This window comes from Tenrec ecaudatus, chromosome 18, assembly GCF_050624435.1.
Source record: "Tenrec ecaudatus isolate mTenEca1 chromosome 18, mTenEca1.hap1, whole genome shotgun sequence".
Taxonomy (NCBI): Eukaryota; Metazoa; Chordata; class Mammalia; order Afrosoricida; family Tenrecidae; genus Tenrec; species Tenrec ecaudatus.
In genome coordinates, this window is record NC_134547.1 from 72,579,896 (window position 1) to 72,601,441 (window position 21,546).

The window sequence follows — 21,546 nt, forward strand, 5'->3', positions numbered from 1 at the left end:
TGGACAAAGGGTAGGCCTGGAGCCAACCTGATGTACTGTCCGCCATCTTCCTTTCAGAGCATCATAAGGTAGCACACAAGAGAGCAGTTTGGGGGGAACTCTTTGTACTTAGAATGGGGCAGTGGGCAGGTAAAGATGACAGAGTAGAACTGAAAACCTGTTCCCAGGTTAATCAGAATAGGGAACCCTTTGGATCTGTTGGCTTGGGAACCCCAGATCTGGTCTAGATGGATTCTAGAATCAGGCCTCATCTTAATATTTGCGGTGTCCAGGTTACAGGTCAATTTTGTGGGGAAATAAGATGTGCTCATATCTACCTCCACATGAGGCTACGTTGTAAGCCACAGAACACTCAGGAGTGGACACACTGCTTCTCATAAACCGCTACCCACTTGGAGCCGTACAGTGAAATGACCGACAGTACAAGTAGGTGCCTCCCAGTTCTTGGAAGGTGGGATTTCCCCATGAGCTTGTTGACACCCCCTCCCTCCTGTCCGTATGTCAGTACAAATGAAATGGACGTGGTTGGCTAAGGCAGGTCTGGTGTCATTCAACGAGTGGGTGAGTACAGCCTTTTGCTCCTGTGGATTGGTCAGGCGTGACTTCAGTCCTGGCCAGCCTCCACCATGCTATCTTTAGGGGTGACCGTCATCGCTTACTTGCTGGGGTCCAGCTTTTCTGCAAAGGTTAAGACAGTGTCAACGGAGGATAGGAACTTCTTAGTAGGGAGTGCCATGAACATACAATTGCTGGCCTGTCCAAAGAGAGGGAGAGCAAACGAATCGCTGCCAAGGGCGACAACATTCGGGAATGCAGCAAAGGCGGAATCCTTTGGGGTTGGGAGTTGATGCTGGGCACCACGAGGACAATTAGCACTGGGCAAATCAGAGTGCTTGAGGCTCCTGCTCAGAGTGTCACCAGGAAGGCTGGCTGTCCCTCCCTCCATATTACGTGGGCTGAGAGGTGTCTTGAGAAAAGTCTCAGAGTCTCAGGAAAGACAGCACTGCTCAGCATCATCGTGCCCGGCAGGTTTGTGTCCCTGTCTCCTCCTCCTCTCGGCCAACTCCACTTCCTTCCCCCCTTCTCTCCAGACACTGTCCCTGGCTCATTGCTCCATGATACTGTCCCTCAGTGGAGCTCTCAGCCCCTCAGAGAAGACCCAGCTTGTAACCGCAGGCCAACAAAGACCAACGTTTTGCTTCCAGACGTCCCAACGCCCTGTGCCCAGCACCCACGCTATGCAGACAATTGCTCCCCCTGCTCCTTCCTCCTGAGAATCTGCACCTAGGAAGGGGCTGAGCCAGGCTGCCCACCCAGTCCCAGGTGAAGTCTCCACATGCCGGCCAAGACCGATGTCCCCCCAGCCATGCCCATGTACAAGAAGCCCGGCGCGACAGCATCAAAGCCAACCAAGTCACCACCACATGCCCAGCAGGTTGTCAGGATGCAGAACATGTGAGCCACTCGGTGCAAAACGTGACACTTGTGACCGTGAAGGCGCACAGATACAGAACGGAGCCTGGCGGCTGAGACACTCAGCCAGAATAGATGACGATGATGATTTTTCATGGGCTAAAGATACATCATGCCTCAGCTTGTCCTTCTCAGGTCCCCTATGTGATAGATGTTCTGGTCATACCAGCTGATCCAATATTGAAATACCCTTTCAGATGGATAGAGAAGGGAAAAGAAGCGGGGAGGGACAGCAGGCTGTTTCACTCCATCGTGAATTGGCGGTCGAACCGCTGGAGAAGAGCAGCCCCCACACTAGGGGGCCCGACAGGATGTGAAGCGCAAAAAGATGCCTGGATGTGATATTTGACCATCTCTTTGGGTAGCTCAGCTGAGCTCCTGACAGCATGGAGCCTACAGCAAGACTATGTTTATGTATTTTACACGAAAGATGCTCACTTGGATGGAACCAAGCCCTTTGTATGACAGCAACTCAATTTAGCCAGCCTAATACCCCACAGCTCTGCTGTTAGGAGCCCAGGTGATCAGTGGGCAAAAGGCTCAACTGCTGCCAAAAGATAGGTAGTTCAAACTTCCCAGCTGCCCCAAGGGAGACAGGCGTGACCGTCTGCTTCCCTGGAGATGGCCGCCTCACAGGGCAATTCTACGCTGTCCTGTAATGTCGCTAGGGGCCCCAATGGACTCCAGAGCCAGGGGGTTGGGTATCTCAGCTGTTACAGTCACTGAGGAAGGAAAGCAAACAGATCGTGCAGCCACCTTTCCTGGTTCCTGGAAGTGCCATCCATCGGGTAGAAAAAGCTAGTTCCCACTGTGTCATTGATGAAATGACCCACTCAAGGGACCCTTGAGATGGGGATGCAGCCACTTCAATCAGAGTTTGGAGGCAGTGCCCGAGAGATGTGAAGGGGGCAGGTACTCGGCTTGTGAGAGCGCAGTAGGAGCGCAGACCCCTGTGGCTGTGTGCCCCAGGGCAGGATGTTTGCCCCTTCTGGGCCTCCACATCCTCAGCAGCCCTGATTGGTTGTTAAAGCCCTAGATGGCAGGAGCAACAAATCCCTGGGGGTCCTGTGGGGGGATGGGGGGGACGGACGGTGAATCCACTGAATCCACGCAGTCCCTCCAAAGACATGCCTGGCAATCTAAGCCTAAAACCCAACGGTTGAAAATCCGAATGGATCGCAGTTCCAGCCCGACTCTTCCACAGGGAGTCACTGAGCGTGAGAGAGGACTCTATGACTCCCACTCAGTTCTTCTGTCGTTGACCCCACCAAAGGGGTCTTTTTCAAAACCAGAGTCGTAGTGGACTGGGCCTGTGCCTTTTCACCGTGCTCATCCAGTCTGTGTGCTGAGCAGATAACCCAAGAAGCTAGACTACGTGAAGAAGAACAAGCATCGGGACCAGAGGAAGGGTCCCAACAACTTGCGATACGCAGGTTGCGTAGCCAGGCCTGCCAGAAGCCAAGAGGACTCGCAGCCCTGACCGAGGAAGATCCAAGAACGCACCTCGGCAGAAAGGAAAGAGAAGAAAACTCCTCGAAGCAGGACCGGTCCACAGTCCCACTACAAACGGGAAAAACCTGGAAGTGGCCCAGGATGTCATTCTACTTGGACCCCCGGGAAACAGCAGTCCAGAGACAGGCAGTGGGTTACATGGCCCAAATCTGCTTCCAAGGACCTCTTTGAAGTCTTCGAAAGCACAGAGGTCACCTTGAGAACAAAGGTGTGCCTGAGTCGAGCCACTGCATATCCAGTCACCTCCTGTGCATGCGAAAGCTGGAGACGTAGGAAGGAAGACTGAAGAAGGGCGGCCTTTGAGTTATGGTGTTGGCAAAGAATAGCGAATAGATCTTGAACTGCTCAAACGAAAACAAAAGAAAAAACTCACTGCTATCGAATCAGTGCTGACTCATAATGACACCCCGTCCCCTCGCCTTGTGAGTTTCCAAGACTAGCTGTTTACTGGAGTAGAAAGCCCAGTCTTTCTCCTGGGAGCTGCTGGTGGGTTCAAACTGCCGACCATGTGGATCACAGCCCAACACGTAACCACTACACCACCAGGGCTCCCCCCCCACTTGGATTGCTAGAAGAGCATAAATCTGCCCTGTAGGCAGTACCGTCAGAATGTAGTCTCATAGGAAACACAGCTCCTTAGAAGTGAGGATGGTGAGACCTTGGTACTTTGGAAAAATTATCAGGAGGGACCAGTCCCTAAAGAAGAGCATCCTGCTTGGTGAAAGGAGGGTCAACAAAAAATAAAAAAGAGGAAAACCCTCAATAAGATGGATTGGCACAGTGGCAGAGACAATGAGCTCAGAAATCAAAGCCTTTGTAAGGATGGAGCCGAACCAAGCAACATTTACATCCTATTATATGAGGGGGGCTACCAAAAAAAGGTGAGGGGGAAGCTCTGCTGGGCAGATCTTTCCCAGAACACAGTTTTGCCCTCGCTAGGTGAGCATGAAGCAACTCCCTAGGAATTAGTGCGCCCAGTGGCGTCACCTGGGAAGGCTCTCTCTGGTCACAGTGAATTTTTTCATAAAAGCAGTTTCATTCGACTCTCATTTTTTATTGTTTTGTTTTGTTATGTGATGACCAATTTAAGAGACAGCGTGCAGCTATGAAATGTTGTTTCCTGCCTGGGAAAAAAGCTGGAGAAACTGTTGTGGTGTTGAACACAGCTTACAAGGACAGTGCTATGGGAAAAACTCAAATGTATGAGTGGTTTTCTCATTTCATAAAAAGCGAAATGTCAATTGATGACCTCGTTGTGGACATCCATCAACTTCCCATACAGATGAAAATATCTACTTGTAGTGCATTTGGAGTTTATTCCACCAGGTCAGACTGTTAATCAAGCTTTCTATGTAGAGCTTCTGAAAAGATTGAATAACAGTGTATGCCAAAAAAAAAAAAAAAGCCTGATTTGTGGCATTCGGAGGACTGGTGTTGCCACCACAAGAATGCACCTGCTCACGCAGCCATCTCAGTGCGCCAGATTTTGGCAAAAAACAGCATGCCTCTCTTGCCCCATGCAGCTTCTTTTTGTTTCTGAAAATTAAGAGGGACATGAAAGGACAGCAATTTGACAATGTAGAAGAGGTGAAGAAAAAAATTAGGGAGGTGCTGTCAGCCATCCAAAGAGCTGAGTTTTAAAAATGTCCCCAAAAATGGAATTTCGAATTTGACAAATGTAGTTTGTGTAATGGAGAGTAGTTTAAAGATGATAAGTTTGTTTCATTAAAAAAATTAAATACTGCTTTGGAAGAAAAATTCTAGGGGTTTTGGGGGGGTAAGTAGGGGGTACCCTCTTGTACAGGGGCTTCGTTTGAGTCAAAATGACCTCAACACAATTAACAAAAATGCAACCCACAAACCAAAAAGAAAAACAAGTTCAATTCTAACTCACAGTGACCCTATAAGGACATGGTGGAACTATCCCTGTAGCTTTCAGAGACTGCAAATCTTCACGGCAGTAGAAAGCCTGATCTTTCTCCCGGGGAGCAGCTGGTGGCTTCAAACTGCTGACCTAGCAGTTCTCAGCCCAATATGTAACCACTGCACCACCAAGGTTCCTCTGAAAGCAGAGACCCAAGCCCTAGTGTAAAGCCATGAACGAGTCAGACTTAAAGTTGCCAGGCTGGCTACAGTAAGAAAACCCACAGGGGTCACCAGCTCACAGGGTGTTACTGTTGCTTGGAGCGAGGCAGTACCCTAGAAACGGACTGCGTTTGAAATGGATCCGTGGGATCTGGCTGGCCCCGGCTGGTCCTGCCATGTGCTGAGGTTATTACAGGCCATCAGGGCTGAGAGGGGAGCTCGGGGTCCAGATGAGGGGACGAGGTGAGGTTGGAAGCAGGAAGACCACAGCCGGTGTCAGACCCAGGAAGCAAAAGACCCTCCATGATCTAAAAGCCTGGCCCTCGCCAGCATTGACCCAGATACACCAGGGAGGGAGGGAGGACTTCGGTCCAGGGCCCACCAAGAACTGTCAGCATGAGGGTCAGAAGCTACATCCTCACCGCCAAGAGGAGGCACTGTGTCTCCCTCAGCATCCCCAGAGCCCTACTCCCCTGGAAGCTTTGTCCCTAGTAAAAGAAGGGATACCTAAAAGGAAGCCACCACCCCGGCCACACTTAGCTACTGATTTTTGCTTCTTCCCCGTGGGGAGTAAGGTGTCCCTAGACACTAAGAAAAGCACTAGCACCCAAGTACTTGCTGGGCCTTGGGAACTGGTGGAACCGGAAGGACAGGTGCAAACACATGACTTGAATTGTGGGTATGGGTGTTCTTTATCCTAAAAACATTGGGCTGCTAACCATAAGGTCCGTGGTTCAATCCCACCAGCCACTCCTTGGGAGAAAGAATGAAGTTCCCAGAATGATCTAAGGCCTGGGAACCCCTATCTAGTCACTAGGAGTCAGACCAGACTCAACATCGTGGGTGTATATAAATGGGGAGAGCTTTTCTTCTGTGGGGTTGGGAATCCCGTTTTCACCCCATCACCCAGAGAAACAAGCTCTGACTTCAGATAACCCTGACACAAGAAAGAAGACAATGTTCTAAAATTGATTGTGGTGGGGATTGTATAGCTCTTCTTGACATGACTGAGCTGTTGAATCATTTGATATATGGATTATGTGCCAATAAAATTGTTTTTAAAACAAGTATAGCCAATATGGGGTGTGGGGGGACTCTTACATATGATGGGGGGGGGGGGGGGGAACAAACACACCATGCATTGATTGCAATGCACAATACATGGTGACCCTGTAGAGTAGAAATGTCCCGAAGGCTTACATCTTCCTGGAAGCAGACCACCACATCTTCCTCCCCAAAGAGGCTGGTGGTTCAAACCCCCAACCTTGAGATTAGCAACCAAGTGCTTAATCACAGGGCCAGCCCAGGCTCCCTCCGATGTGGGGAATGAAGGGCTTTGTAAATCACCAAACTTCAATCTAAAATTCAAGTTCTGGTTGTGAGTGTGACTTTGAAGCATGTTCATAACTATAAAGGCAGCTGGCACCTGGTATGAGGTGGTGTAGTGGTGACCGTGTTGGGTCACTCACCACAAGGTCAGCAGTTCTAAACCACCAGCTGCTCCATGGGAGAAAGATGTGGTTTTTCTACTCCTGTATTGAGTCAGAGTGTCGGAAACTCACAGGCGCAGTTCTGCCTTGTCCTGTAAGGTCCCTGTGAGTCAGCGTCCACTCGGTGGCAGTTGTTTGGTGTTTCTGTCTTTGTGTTTTGCGTTTGCGCCTGGCACCCTGTGGAAAATGACTATTGTTCTAATTTAAACCCTCCCTTCCTCCTCCAGGCGACCCGCCCGCTACAGGGACAGGGACTTTGCGGATCACCCTGGAAGACGTGAATGACAACGGCCCCTTCATCTACCCCACGGTGGCCGAGGTCTGTGAGGACGCCAAAGACCTCAGCGTGGTCGTGCTGGGCGCCTCGGACAAGGATCTCCACCCCAACACCGACCCTTTCAAGTTTGAGATCCACAAGCAGGCCGTCCCCGACAAAGTGTGGAAGATCTCCAAGATCAACAGTAAGTCGGCGGGTCCACTCCTCCAGTCCTCTCGGATGTCCTCGTGAGCCTCCCCACCTGGTGTATTTCAAGGTATTTACGTACCAGGCTGACCTGCTACGTAAACTATTGGGAGTCCAGCTCCGGGCCATCCCAGCAGAGTGAGTTGTACCAACAATGGGTCAAACACATTGCTTGGTCCCCCGGGGCCTATGAAAGTGATGTGTGTGCTTGACCATGGTCTATGGCAAGCACATGATGAAAAGTCCTGAAATCCATGAGAATGGCCACAATGGGACACAGAGAACCGGAAAAACCACAATCACTGCCTCGGACTCACTGGGATCCGATAGGACAAGGGAGAACTGCCCCTGTGGGTTTCTGAGACTCGAACTCTCTACAGGAGTAGAAAGCCCATCTTTCTCCTGAGGAGCAGCTGGTGGGTTCGAACCACTGACCCTGTGGCAGAGTAGCCCAGTGCGTAACCCACCAGCACATGGTGTAGAGATGTAGTCTTGCCTCCCTATCCATGCAAACCCATTTTCTTATTTGCTTCCACCCTAATCTTTTTGGTTCCACCATCAACCCCTGTCATCCACGCTGGACTAATCCGTGACCTCTGCCTTCTGACCATCCCCAAGAGCTCAGCCACGAGCCCATGATGCCAGCCTTCCCTTGTCTCCTGGGACCAAAGCTCCCAGGCTTTCCCCCGATCACTGGCTTGCATAGCGCATCAGCCACCTGGACCCCTCTCCGGCCTCTGAAGGCCAAGGGTCCCTGCCTCTGCCTGCCCGTCTCGTGGAGCCGAGTGGTGCTTCCACCCTCTTTCACTTTCACCAGCACTTTGGTGGGATTCGCCATGGGATGTCTGCTTCCCTAACAGACTGAATACACAGAGAAGCAACGCTCAAAGCCGCTTCTGAAGCCTTCAACCTCGACCCCTCTCCCTCTCCTTTGATAGTGGACTTAACCTTGACTTAACCTTCACAGCGCCCTGGGCTTCCCACTTTGCTCTCCTCCTCCATGGGCTCAAGCGTAGGAACAAGGGCAAGGACGGCGCGGGGCCGGGCGATGTTCCCTTCTGTTGTGTTAGGTCGCTCGGAGTCGAACCACTCGATGGCACCCAACAGTAACAACAGCAATGTCTTCTTCCGTGGATCCCGCCCTGCCCGCTACGCCGTGATGAAACATACAAGCAATTCTCTCTCTTCTCATTTTTCCACGTGGGTGGAAGGGATTCAGAATGGAGTTCAGCATTTTCCATCTGCTCCCTTCAACCTGGAACGCCGATATATGGAATTACACCCTGTAACTATACCACCTCACGCCGGGGCTGATATGAGCTGACTGCTGAGTTCATGTCCGCCCTGCTTCCCAATGAAGCTACACCCACAAGAGTTGTAGGGCTTTTGGGGTGAGAAGGGAGGGGACTTGCCCATTTCATTAAGTTCTGAACAGACTGTAGCACCGTGCATAAAATTCTCTATTTAAAAAAAAATCTATCCGGTGTGATGGCCCTATGTCCTATCTTATTTTTTATTAGTGCCTCTCTCTCTCTTTGTCAATTCTACTTGCCTGCTTGCCTCCATTATTGCTTTTTTTTAAAATGGATTCTGTTGCATGGATTACTTTTAATTAAGGCGGTCCTTCTCCTGCTTGAGAAGGGGGTGGGGAGCTGCTTTCTCTGGGAGCTCTGATGGCCGTCGCTGGCTAGACTCATCACGCTCGAAGCCTTCCAGCTGGAACGTACCCACCCAAGACTTCCTCCTCTGCTCGAGGCTGATCTGAAAGGGGCCTTTGCTCGCTCCCTGGTCTTCTTCCACCCCCTGGATTGAGTGTCCGCACCGGTCTTCCATCTGCCCCTGCCTTCCCATGGTCGCCCTTCCCCAAGGCTTCGCTGCCCGTGATCATCACTTTCGTTCCGCCCACTGATAAGATTCCATTGATAAGAGGCCTTCTAAACTCTTTGCTTCGTCCTCCACAAGGTTTTTCGTTGTTGTTGCTGTTGTTCTTTTTTAACTACTGACCATTCTCTGTGCCTAGAGAACCCTGGGGTGTAGTAGTTACGCATTGGGCTGCTACGTGCATGGTCAGCGGTTCAAAAACCACAAGCTGCTTTGGGAGCAAGATGGAGCTTCGACTCTCGGACAGAGCGACCATCTGGGAGCCCCCCAGGGGCCCTTCTACCCTGGCCTAGAGGGCCGCTATGAACCGGAACCGACTCCGTGGCTGTGTTTTTCTCTTTGTACCTAGGAAGAGCCAAGATGTTTTGTTTGTAATTATTTTTTCAAAGTCCTTGTTGACCAAGAAGGGAAGAGCCTGTAGCTAATAGAAGATGGCGGGCGAGGTGGTCGTCGCGTCTGACTGAGAAGGAATGAGGAGAGCCCCCCACTCCACCCCGCCCTGCCCCAGTAGACCACAACTCCATGGTGATGGGTTTGTTGTGGTTGTCGTTTGGTTTCTGCATGGAATGAGGACATTGAGAGAACCCATGAACGTGGACCGCATCTGCCATCTGTGGCCTGGAGAGTCCGACCCAAATCAAAGTCCACGGGCTGAGAACCTGATTCAAAAGCTCACTCACCAGCAGCCCTCGTGGCACAGTGGCTACAAGTTGGGCTACTAATCCCAAAGTCAGCTGTTCAAACCCATCTGTGGAAGAAAGAAAAGGCTTTCTATTAAAAATAATAAAAATTTGTTTGTAAACTCACTCGGCACAGTGGCAACCTGAGGGGGCTCTGCCCTCAGTGTGGGTTGGGGGGCGCTGCCAGGCTTTGTTTCAGGGGTGAATATGATCGCTGCCAACATGGCTTTTGAGGCTTGATAAGCATGCCGGGGGTATTAGATGCCTCCCGTGGGAAAGACCTTGGTCCTTGGCTTCACACGAGAGACTTCACAGGGAAGCCTGGTTTGTGATCAAAGTGAGTTTTTATACAGGACAGAAGAAGTGTCAGGTTTTCCACAGGCCCCCTCGGGGCACTTCGACCCCCACTGACCTGAGGCCAGAGAAACCGCAGCATGGCCAAAGAGCAGCTGGAAAAGGAGGGAGGTGGGCTCCCCATCCTGGCTTTTTAGGGTCCTCCGCTGGAGGCGTGGACGGCTGTACTGGTTGAGCCCACTGGATGAATTAAGCCCACCTGACCTAGATTGGGGCCCTCCCAGGTGTGCTGGCTTCCTGGCTCAAGGGCCTGAATGTGTGCATGCCCTTGGCTTTTATGGGCTTCCAACTTCATGTAAAGGGGGAGGGGAGGCCTTAGCATGCAGAGGGGCACCCTCTGGTTTCTGCCTCTTGCTACCTACCAGAGGGGGGGTGGGGGGTAAGTGATGCCCACTACACTTCACAAAAACTGCTCCCTGGGAAGCCACTTACCTCGGCCTGGTCGCCAGCCAGCCAGATCTGGGTCCTCGGCACTGGAAGTGTGGCAGGTAGATGCAAGGAAATGAGTTTCCCATTTCCATTTATTTTCATAGACATCCAGGTGCTCCGCCAATGGGGAGCCCAGCTGCTACTCCTGTTGATGCCTCATCTTTTTCTCTAACCGGTCTTGCGGGATCTCTGGGTGGCATGAGCAGTAAACCTACTCAGCCGCTAGTCCAAAGGTGGTCATTCGAATCCACCCAAAGGAGCCTTGAAAGAGCCTAGTAACCTGCCTGGGAAGACCCAGCCCCTGGGGCACTGGGTTCTGCACTGGGGACACCGTGAGCTGCCTGGGTTCCCACGTCTTGCCTGTCTCATGAGGCCCTCCTTGTCTCCACAGATACACACGCCCTGGTCAGCCTTCTGCAGAACCTGAACAAAGCCAACTACAACCTGCCGATCGTGGTGACCGATTCGGGGAAGCCCCCCATGACGACGGTCACCGAGCTCAGGGTGCAAGTGTGTTCCTGCAGGAACTCCAAAGTGGACTGCAACTCGGCAGAGGCCCCGCGCGCCGGCCTCGCCGCCCTGCTGCTCGCCGCCCTGCTGGGGTTAGCGTGTAAGTTGGCCTAACCCCAGCGCCCGCCCGCCCGCCCGCGCAGCCTCCCCAGGCCTGCCGAAGCCCATCCTCCCCTAGCTAGCTTCGCAAGGGAATGTAGCCCAGAAGAGCCCCCTCTCCTCCTTCACCGGGAGTATCTTGGCAGCCCCCTCCCCACCAGCCGATTGGAGCAGACCTGCAGGGTCCCGGGTGGGGGTGAGGGTGGGGGTGGGGGTGGGGGTGAGGCCACTTGGCCAAGCAGGTGAAGCTCGCAAGAGCGCCTTCCGCAGATGCCGCTGAACTGGAGCTAATAAAACTGTCCCGATGAGCTCGCCGGTCTCCTGGGGTCTATTTCTGCTCGCAAGGGCAGAGCTCTCTGTCGCAGGCTAGAGTAGATAGCTGTGCCTCGGGGAGCCTGGTCATGAGGGTTTGAGTGGGGGTTGGGCCTGAGGGGGGAAGGTAAATACATAATTCACACCCAGTGATTTTTACCAAGATCTCCGACCACAAGGACCCAACTCAAGGGCCACCCATCGTGACTCATCGTGACCCTCCAGGGTAGGGTCGAACTGCCGTAAAGACAGTCACTCTTTATGGGAGTAGAAAGCCCCATCTTTCTCTCTAGGAGAGACCGGTGGTTTCGAACTACTGACTTTGCAGTTAGCACCCAACACGTCATCCACTGCACCACCCACCCGAACTCACTGCCATTGTGTCGATTTCCACTCAGGGTAGAGCTGCCACTGAGGAGTTTCCAAGGTGGAAAGCCTCATCCGTCTCCCAAAGAGTGGCTGGTAGGCTTGAACTGCCGACCTTGTGGTTAGCAGCCCAACATGTAACCCCTCTGCCCCCAGGGCTCCTTCTGACCAAGATAATGCAGGACTCTCTTAAGCAAACGAATCATGGTGCCGAGCAGTAGAGAAAGGATTAGGAAACAAAGACACACATCAGACCTTTCTGCTACGTGGGGTCCTTGGGCCCCGTGTCCCCAAGTGAATTCCACCCCCTTGTGACCCCCGAGAACAGAGTAGGACTGTTTCACAGGTTTCCCAGACCGTGAACCTGTAAGGAAGCAGACGGCCTCATCTTCTACCCAAAACCCAGGGCTCCTCCAGGGCTCATCTTTGGCAGCTCTTCACACACAGCCATTTCCCTTGTGGGACCTTGCTGTGTGCTACCTGAGAAAGAAGCAGGGTGGTTATGGGCCCTGTAATTATCTGTAAGGACAGAGCTGTAGGAGCCCCGGTGGGGTTGTGGTTACGCGTGGGGCTGTGATCCGCATGTTTGGCAGTTTGAAACCACCAGCCACCCTGAAAGAGAAAGACTGGGCTTTCTATTCCTGTAAATGGCTACAAGTCTCAGAAACCCACAGGGGGTCGCTATGGGTCAACATTGACTTGCTGGCAGTGAGCTTGCGGTTTAGTTGGTTGGTTGGTTTGGTTGGTTGTGCTGTGGCTCAAGCACAGGGTCTGCTAACCAGTCAGTCAGCCATCCAACCCCACCAGCCCCTCCCAAGAAGAGAGGGGGTGCGGTCTGTTTCTACAAAGACTAGATGCCCTGCAAACCCTGCGATGCAGTCCTTGTCTGCCCTGTGATGTGACTGAGCTGGAATTGACTCCACAAGCGTGGGTGTCGGGAGACTGTGAGGTCGAAAAGGGGGAGTGGGCAGCCAGGAATGAGAACAGACGCGTGACTGCCTCTCATGACCACCAGAAAACCCCACACGTCACCATGAATAATATGCACTGTCTGTGAAGCTCTGGGGTCCCAGGGCGGGGAAGGGGCGGGCACGGAGCCTTGAGCTCTTCGCTGACTCTCCCACTGTTTTTCTGAGACGGCGTCTCTCATCTTTCCCTCCTGCCCCTGTCCTGTCTGCCTCCACTAATGACCCCCGTGTCTCCTCTGACTGTGGCCCCTTCCAAACTCCCCAGCTGCAGAGCCCAACCAAGTCGCAGGCCCAACCCTTGCACCCAGCCTGCCCCAGCCTGCAACCCCAGGCCCTCCGGCCCTCACGTGTCTCCCTCCATGCCCCAGCTCTGCCTGGACAGGAGAACCCAAGGAAGAGACGGTGGGTGTCCGGGCCTCCCAGGGGTGACCTGGGCCTTCGCTAAAGCAGGAGACAGACACCCCTGCAGAAGCGAAGGAAAGGGTGCACCGGGGCAAACAAGCCAGCCGCACCAGAGGGGACACACAGGTGGCCGCCAACTGGGGGGTGGGGGCGCATCCTGGGGGGCTGGACACAATTTGCTGTTGGTGTCTTTTGCTCCCCGAGGTCTTGAATGATAGCCAGCTGCCAGGAGCCTGGCCTGTGTGCTCGGCCACCGTGATTGACCTGCTGGGGAACATCCCTGGAAAGTGCTACCAGTAAGGTGGATCCTACCGGGGCATCCTTCCCGGTCCTGCCCCAGTGGAATCCATATCTCAGAAGGGTGACTTGGACAGCTGTTCTGGTTCCTGAGCTTCGGGACAACCTCCAGGTGTAGGCTCCTGGGCTGTGGCCATCCCTCTGACCCACCTGGGTTCACATAGTGAACACATCCTGGTTCCTTCATTCACACCCAAGAACAAGGAAGAGGGCATGTATGCACACAGGCGGAGGTGGCGATGCCAGAGAGCCTCAGCTCCCGAGAGGGGATGCCAACGGCACAGCGATGTTCCAGGAAGGGCCTTGAAAAGCTGACCCCACTGAAATGTGGGTAACACAGGCTGTCGATGAGACCACTGGGGACAGAACCCAACTCAAAGGCATTGGGGCAGAAGTAACTAACTGACCAACTAACACGCAGAGCTGCCTGTCAGTCAAGTCGGAAACAGGTTGCTGACTGTATACAGTGACCATGGTGCCGAAATCAGATACGTCTATCTGGGGCAGTGTTTCCCAACTGTGGCTGGATGAAATGTGTTTAGAAGTATAAATTCCTAAGCTCAGACCCAGAAATTTTCATCAGCAGATCTGGATAAGGAGCAGGAGAGAGGGGAAGGGGATGGGTGGATGAGTGAGTGGATGGATGGATGGATGGATGGATGACAGATGAGTGAATGGGTATAGATGAGTGGGTGGATGGATGATGAATGGATGAGTGGATAAGTGGATGGGTGAGTGGATGGGTGGGTGTTGGATGGATGATGGCTGGATGAGTAGATGTGTAGATGGATGAATAATGGATGAATGGATGGGTAGGTGAGTGGGTGGGTGGGTGGATGAATGGGTAGGTAAATGAATGACGGATGGATGGATGAGTGGATGTATGGTGGGTAGGTGGATGAATGAGTGGATTGATGGTGGGTGGATGGATGGATGGAGATGGAGAGATTAGTGGATGGATAAATAGATGCTGGGTAGAAGATAACTGACTGGTGAGCAGGTGGGTAGGTGGGTGGGTGGGTGGGTGGGTAGGGAAATGGGTAGATAGGTGGGTGGATAGATGGATCAATAAAAGAAAACATATAATCCTTCTTCCTTTCCTTTCTTCCTTCTTCGAGATGCAGACCATGACAGATAAATGTGAACTCCCCTCTGTGCCCCTCCCCATAAATCAGTGCACTCCCAGACCTGGCTTTCTGCTTCTACACAACACACACAGACACAGACACACACACACACACACGCACACCACTGCACCGTGCCTTCTATAAAACCACACCTAGTCCCACCACAGAGGGCTCCACATGTCACCCCATGGCACCCCTCCAGCTCACTCATGCTGCTCTTGGGTGCAGGCAAGGGAGCTTTCTCCATTAAGGGGACAGAGAGTCAGCAGCGTGAGGTTCGTGGGCCCCGTTGGTCCTTGTTCACACTTTTTTTTCATCTCATCTCTTCCTCCCCTTCACAAAGGAACAACCCTGCTTCGCCGTCACGCCTGTGGACCAGGCCTGGCCCTCTCACCCTGAGTGCGGAGTAGCCCAGCATGTGCGTAACCCACACACACCAGGGCGGGGACCACTCGCTGCCAGAAGCACCTGCGACTCTGTTCTCCACCCGTTCCCAGTGAGCACTGCTAAGAGCCCTAAAGATGGCAGCCACCCTCACACCATCTGCATGTCTGTGGCGGCAGTGCAGGGTCCCAAGTTTGCTCACACCTGTCTCACGCCTTTACCTGCACATACAAAGTTATGCACGGCTCAAGTCCAAGAACCTCGGAGCAAACACCCAGGTGGCAGGAGCACACGGGCACGGTAATGTGACGTCGCCAGGGGATGCCGGGGATGCGAGGAAGCGGGGCTACATACTAAAGGAGAGACAGGCTGGCTTTGAACAAACACAGCCCAGAGCCGGACTTCCGGGGTAAGATGTCATCCCCACTCAGCCCTGGTCCTTAAATGAATTCTGGAATCCAGTAAGCAAGCTGAGTCAGTTTAGTGTCCTTTTAAAGCAGGGATCCCACACTAAGGCACACGGGCCAGGTCTGGCCCACCGCCTGTTTTTTGTCAATAAACTTTTATTGAAGAGCAGCCAGGCCCGCTCATCTCTTCATTAGCTTTGGCCTTCTGCTCCAACTGCAGAGTTGAGTAGCTGCAACAGACTGGTCCAAGGAGTCCCAAATATTTATTCTGGACACTATTGCCAGCTCCTGCTTTGCCGCATAATACCGAAAAATGCAGCATGGCACGCAAGCGAATCGTATCCAATAAACGTCTGGCTGCCTCTGCCTCAAGTAACGCTCAGGTCCAAGCAGCCCAGCCTGCACCCGCAGCATCACGGAGACCATATCTCCTCCACAGGTCTGGTGATGCCACCTGCTTTGCAGGTAAGAAAGTGCACGGCTACCCGTGTCCTGAGGCTTGTAAGAGGTCCTTAAGGCCATCATTCCACACTTGGCTTCCTCCTGTGTGGAAAAGGTTGCAGAAACTGTCCCATGTCTAGGTGTAACCCACTGCCATTGAGTCGCTCCCAACTCAGAGCAACCCTAGAGGTCAGAGTGGAATTGGTTCATGAGGTTTCCGAGGCTGTGCATGCTCACGGGAGGAGACTGCCTCATCTTTCTCCCTTGGATCGGCCGGTGGACTCAAACTGCTGACCTAGCAACCCACTATGCCACCAGGGCCCCTGACCTCTGAGCTATGTCAGGCTCAGTTCCAGGACACTGCAATAAAGCGGGTATCACAAGAAAATGTGGGCTCCCACTGCTTAGAAGAGCACACGACTGTGCTGTAGACAAGGAGCCCTGGTGGCTTAGTGGATGATGCGTTGGGCTGCTAACTACAAGGTCAGTGGTTTGAAACCACCAGCCACTCCGTGGGAGGAAGATGAGGCTTTCTGTGCCCATAAAGTGTCCCAGACTTGGACCAAGGACTAGAGTAAATTATAGCTGAAGGCATATTATAAAGTTAGAAGATTTTGAAAAAGAGCAGGATGGCCTGTTATAAATATTTAGGATACTATGAATATATAGTCATAGGGTAAAAGTTTGTAATGACATCATCCAGCAACAGTTTTCCAATCAGGCCCAAAGACATTTGGGGGTTCCAAGCCCTTCTTGGATTTGTGGGTCTTCATGTGCTTCAGTCAAACCAACAAATCACACAGAGTAAATGTAGAAGCATATAAGGCAGCGGTTCTCAACCTGTGGGTTGTGACCCCTTTGGGGGTGGAATGACCCTTTCACAGGAGTCACTCAATTCATAACAATAACAGAATGACAGTGATGAAGTAGCAACAAAAATAATTTTATAGTTGGGGGTTCACCACCACATGAAGAACAGTATGAAAGGGTTGCAGCATCGGGAAGGTTGAGAAACACTGACGTGAGAGAATCCCACTAACATTAAATTGAACATTACAGAGATTTACAGGAAGTAAAATGATATCACTCTTCCCATTAATTTTGTTGGGGAAAAAATCTTTTTCACAAAAAATATATTTGTATTTGTTAATAGCTATCTGTTCATAAGTTTATTTCATTTTATTTTTCTTCAGGAAAAAGAGTTATAGACTGGGAAGCCCACAGAGGCAGTTCTCCCCTGTCCTGTAGGGTCAGTGGCTGTGAATGAGCATCCGCTCCATGGCAGTGAGCTTCCTTCTGGTTTGGGAGAGCAGGATGTGCCCCAAGGCATGATGCAGAAGTGGGCGCTATGGGGAGGGTGACCAAACTGGGACGCAGGGACAAGACGTCAGGACAGGCTGTGGGGCGATCAGTGCCCAAAGCTCTGCTGGACGCAGGGCTGCCCCACACCTTCCATGTGTCCAAGACCCAGCAGCTGGGGAGCCCAGTAAACCGTGTGCTCACTCCGATGGCTTCATTTCCCCAAGAAGAATACAGAGGTAGATGAGCTCCCTTCTTCGTCATCGGAAAACAGAGGCCAGGAAATAAATGGCCTTGCCAGCAAGTAACACCCTGGAAGAAAGGGTGCCGCTGCCAGTCTGGTTTAACGTGTCCTGCCCCACTCAACCCGACCCCGTAGGACAGAGCCCACCTGCTCCCACGGTTTCCCAGGCTGCTGTCACTAAGGAAGCAGTCGGCCCGTCTCCCAGGGAGCAGCTGTTGGTGACCTTTCGCTTAGCGGCTGAACACTTTCACCACGGTTCCCCAGGGCTCCTCTCTCAGGAATACTGGGGGATAGCCCTCCCCAGGACCCAGAAATACCAGCAGGCTTTCCCATGGCGGACAGGTTTCAGCTGAGCTCCTGGACAAACACAGACGTGCAAGAAAGGCCAGGTGCCCGACCTATGAAAACGAGTCCATGAAAGTCTTACAGACAGACAGAGGGAGGGCCTGCGGGCACCTCGGTTGCTGAGAGGTTGGCATTCCAAGCCCCCGCCACGGCTCCACTGGAGAAAGACCAGTGATGTGCTCCCATGGACTCACAGCCTAGAGAAGCCGGCAGGGCCGTGCTAGTCGATCACACCCGGCTGCGGTGAGTTGAAAACCAGCCCAGTGGCATCCACTGAGGATGGTGAAGATGACGCGGGAGCCAGCAGTACCGCACGGTGTTGCACACAGGGTCACTACAGATGACAACTCCAACAACCACAAGGAGAGGAGGGCAGAGTCCCTGAGCTCTGGGGTCTGAGACACCGCCTCGAGCTCGCCCTCCTGGCTTCCAGCTGACAGAGAAAGGCCTCTAACAGAGAATCACACCCCCGGGGCCAAAATGAGAACCATCCGTCACTCACTCACTGCCATCGATTTGCTGTCGACTCACAGTGACCCTGTAGGACCAGGTAGAACTGCCCTGTGGGTTTCTAAAACTGTACCCCTTTCTGGGTGTCGTAAGCCTTGTCTTTGTCCCACGGTGCGGCTAGTGGTTTCAAACTACTGACCCTGCAGATCCCAGCTGAACTCACAACCACTGCACAGTCACCAGGCACACATGCACTTCACCCTTCAGGCTCCCTCCGTCCGGAACACGGCCACTGGAATGATTAGAGACATGCTTAAGAGACCCACTCCGCACTTACTGACCAGTTCATTCGCCCGCGTCTCACATTGACAACTTGGGAAAGATTCTCAGGCGGCACCTCAGATGGCAGCCTCCAATGACCTAGTACCTGTTCCCGTGCCCGGGACGGAGACCCGTTTAGATGGGAAAATCCCAACCCCCGCCATCCCATTTTCCTAGGTTACGAAAGAAGAAATCCTCCTCCATTCTCAGTCCAGAACTTACGAATGTTGCTGCTGCTGTTGTGTCTGCCAGTCCGATCTGACGCAGAGACCCTGCGTCCCACAGAACGCAACGCGGTCCAGGCCTGCCCGGCCTCCAGTCGCTGCTGTTTCAGCCCCCGGTGGCAGCCCCTGTCCACCCATCTCCTTGGTGGTCCTCCTCTTTTGCAGACCCTTCACTCTCCCCAAAAGTGGTGTTCTTCTCCCGGGACTGGTCTTTCCCGAGGCCAGGCCCACAGTGCCTCCACCTTTACTAACTTACTTAACTTGCGATTCTGCACCTACGTGTTGCGGAGCTCATGGAAACCCTTCCGGGCACTCCCACAATTGTGTGCTCCTGACTGGTCCGTTTGCTGCAGGCTGTGTTGGCACGATGGGATAGTGTGATGTGCAAAACATCCTTCTGTGTCTAAGAACTACATGCCCAAAGCCTGATGGGAGCAGGTACTCCCCGCCAAGGACCGGATGTAGACACGGAAAGGCTGCGTGGAAGGTTGTGAAGCAGAGGTCCCCAGAGGAATAGGGTACCAGGTGCTCCTGGGACAACAGGTGCAGGCTTCCTGGAAGCAGGAAATCTTCCGCAGTGCCTTAAAGAAAGAGGTGAAAGTGGGTGCAGATCCTGAAGTCACTACATTTGGGGGGGTGGGGGAGAGGGTTTAGTAATATCCCATCATGCTCCTGGCAGAAATTTACCCAGTAAATTCATTTCCCATCTGACCATTTCTATCCCACTTATTCAGAGGCATGAGTTGGATTTCTCACCAGAAGTCAGCGCCATCATTGTTGCCGCCCATCCACGTCTGCTACTCGTGAATGCCCGCCCCTCCTCTTCTCATCTTTGCTCAGTCTCCGTGGACCTTTGGTCTCACATGGGTCTTTCAGTGCCATCTTTTCTGAGCTATCGTTGCTCTCCTGTGCCATCCTGCTCCTTTCCTACAAGGTGGTCTCTGGAGCGGGTTCTGGTGCCAGGTTTCGACAATTGCTCAGGAAGAAGTCCCCGGTCCCCAGTGGTCCAGCAATGGTGGTAGACTCGAAGAATCTGAATGCTATTGCTCCCCACCTCTCATTCTATGAAGGTGCATGTATTGGGGCTCTGATCACAACGGTCAGAAGTGGGAGCCGGGCAGGTCTTCTGCTCTCAGGGTGGATGAGGCCAGGGGTCAGGCAGCTTAGTAGACCAGTTGCTTCTCTCAACGTTGGCCTCCTTCTCGTGCTAGGTTTGAAGGCTCCTCCACCTTTAGGAAAATGAGTTCTTGGTTTGGTGCCGTGGGTCGGGTCAGAGGGATTGAAACCGGACATCCATGGCCCATGCCCGGGCCTGGCCTTGCTGTGGGTGCTAAGTGCAGTACCCCCAGAGCGCAGCAGTGTGCCCCAGATGTGATGCTCCCATCCTCACTGTGCCTTTCTTTCCCACCCAGGTCTGTGAGAACCCCTGACATCCGCAGCTTGACTACCGAGTTTCCATAGCAACGGGGGAGAGAGAGAGGGAGCGAAAACACACGCAAGTACACACACACACACACACGCATACGCACGCACACACCCTTGTCCAATCTGAAGACCGCCGTGTACAGTGATGGAACTTCCCAACAGGCCGCCATCATCCCGTATCTTCGTTTCCTTTGCCAATTCACCCAGACTGTCTGGTGGACACGTTCCGCAGAGCCTGCCTCCCTCCTTTTGTCGCCGGAGTCCTCTGGGATTCCCCGGATGGGGACAGTTGGTGATAGAGAACTGGGCCTCCCGGGAGCAGGGACAGCCTCGCATCCTCGGATGCACCCACTCAAAACTCTGCTTGGGGTCTGCGCCTGTGTATTTGTGGGAGTGTCTGTGGAGCAGAGACACTGTGTGATAGGGGGAAGGGGCAGGGGAAGAGGTGAAGCTACGATACCATGCTTCCTCCGGAGGTTACAAAAAGGAGGGACCCTCCTTGGGGGGATGGTCTCACCATCAAATGCAGCTCACCCAGCTGCCTCTTCCTCCTGCAATCTTTCCACATCCCACCCCCATCCCCCAACCCTGTCACTGTCATGCCAGCCAGACTGGTCCCAAAGGGACAGATGAGACAGAAGTCTAGGGGGCTCCATGGTGGAGTTCCCCTGCCGCCCAGTGTCCTGGTGTAGGTGAGGGGACGGCAGAGGAGCAGAGCATGCCGTCGTGCCCCCAGATGTCAAGAAAAGGGCTCACTATCCCTTCCTGGCCCTGAACCTGACACTTGTAGACTGCCCTGAACCCACAAGTTCAAAGCCCCACCTTGGCTTTCACCGTGGGTCTGTAGACAACTGCCTACATCATCTCAGACAGGAAGAGGCCAACAGGCATCACCCTGGAGACACAGAGAGACTCACCTGTACAGACATACATGTATACACATACGCACACACATGCACACACACAAAGTCTACCCCTATGTACACGCATAAAATAGACTAAATACAGGTAGTTCAAACAAACAAAACAGTAAATGTGTGTGAATCAATGGCCATCCATGGCCAAGTGCGCTCATTGGGGATGAGGGAGGCCTTGCCTTCTGTGCCATGAGCATGTCCACAGGGAGGAGGGGGTGAGTGCTCCTACCAGGAGCACCTTCCCGTGGAGAACCTGGGCACAGAGCAGCACCCCAGCTCACACCAAACTTTTCTATGGAATTCTGCTAGTTAGAACCTGCAGCTTTGTCATGGAGCTCGCCATGACCTGGGTAGGGTAAGGTAAGTGTCTTAGCATATTTTAATGCAGTTGCTTACTAAAGGTTTTAACCCCCGCCACCCCTGCCGCCCCTCCCCCTGCACGTGGGTGCACCTGCGTGCCCCCCCATGCCAACGCACACGCTTCCTTATGCAATCTCTGTTCGCACCTGTGCTTGTTCGGTTGGCCTTCTGTAGGGAGTAGAGTCACCTGTGGTCTTTCCTGTAATGAAATTAATTATGCAGATGGAGTTCCACTTATTGTATTTGTTTTCGGTAGTAAAATCTTTTGGGGAGCACACAGA

At 53.0% G+C, this 21,546-nt stretch overlaps 1 protein-coding gene across 2 annotated transcripts in view; it reads left to right on the forward strand.

Moving 5' to 3' along the window:
• CDH13 (cadherin 13) overlaps positions 1–21,546 on the forward strand; it is a 1,090,774-nt gene extending 1,069,228 nt beyond the window's left edge. The window contains exons 12-14 of one of the 2 annotated variants that reach the window (XM_075536309.1): positions 6,788–7,021; positions 10,759–10,977; positions 19,976–21,546. In XM_075536309.1, the coding sequence (XP_075392424.1) occupies positions 6,788–7,021; positions 10,759–10,977; positions 19,976–19,983 (461 nt within the window). In that variant the 3' untranslated portion in view covers positions 19,984–21,546. Of the gene's footprint in view, positions 1–6,787; positions 7,022–10,758; positions 11,285–19,975 lie in introns of those variants that run through there. The other variant, XM_075536308.1, reaches the window with a different exon arrangement.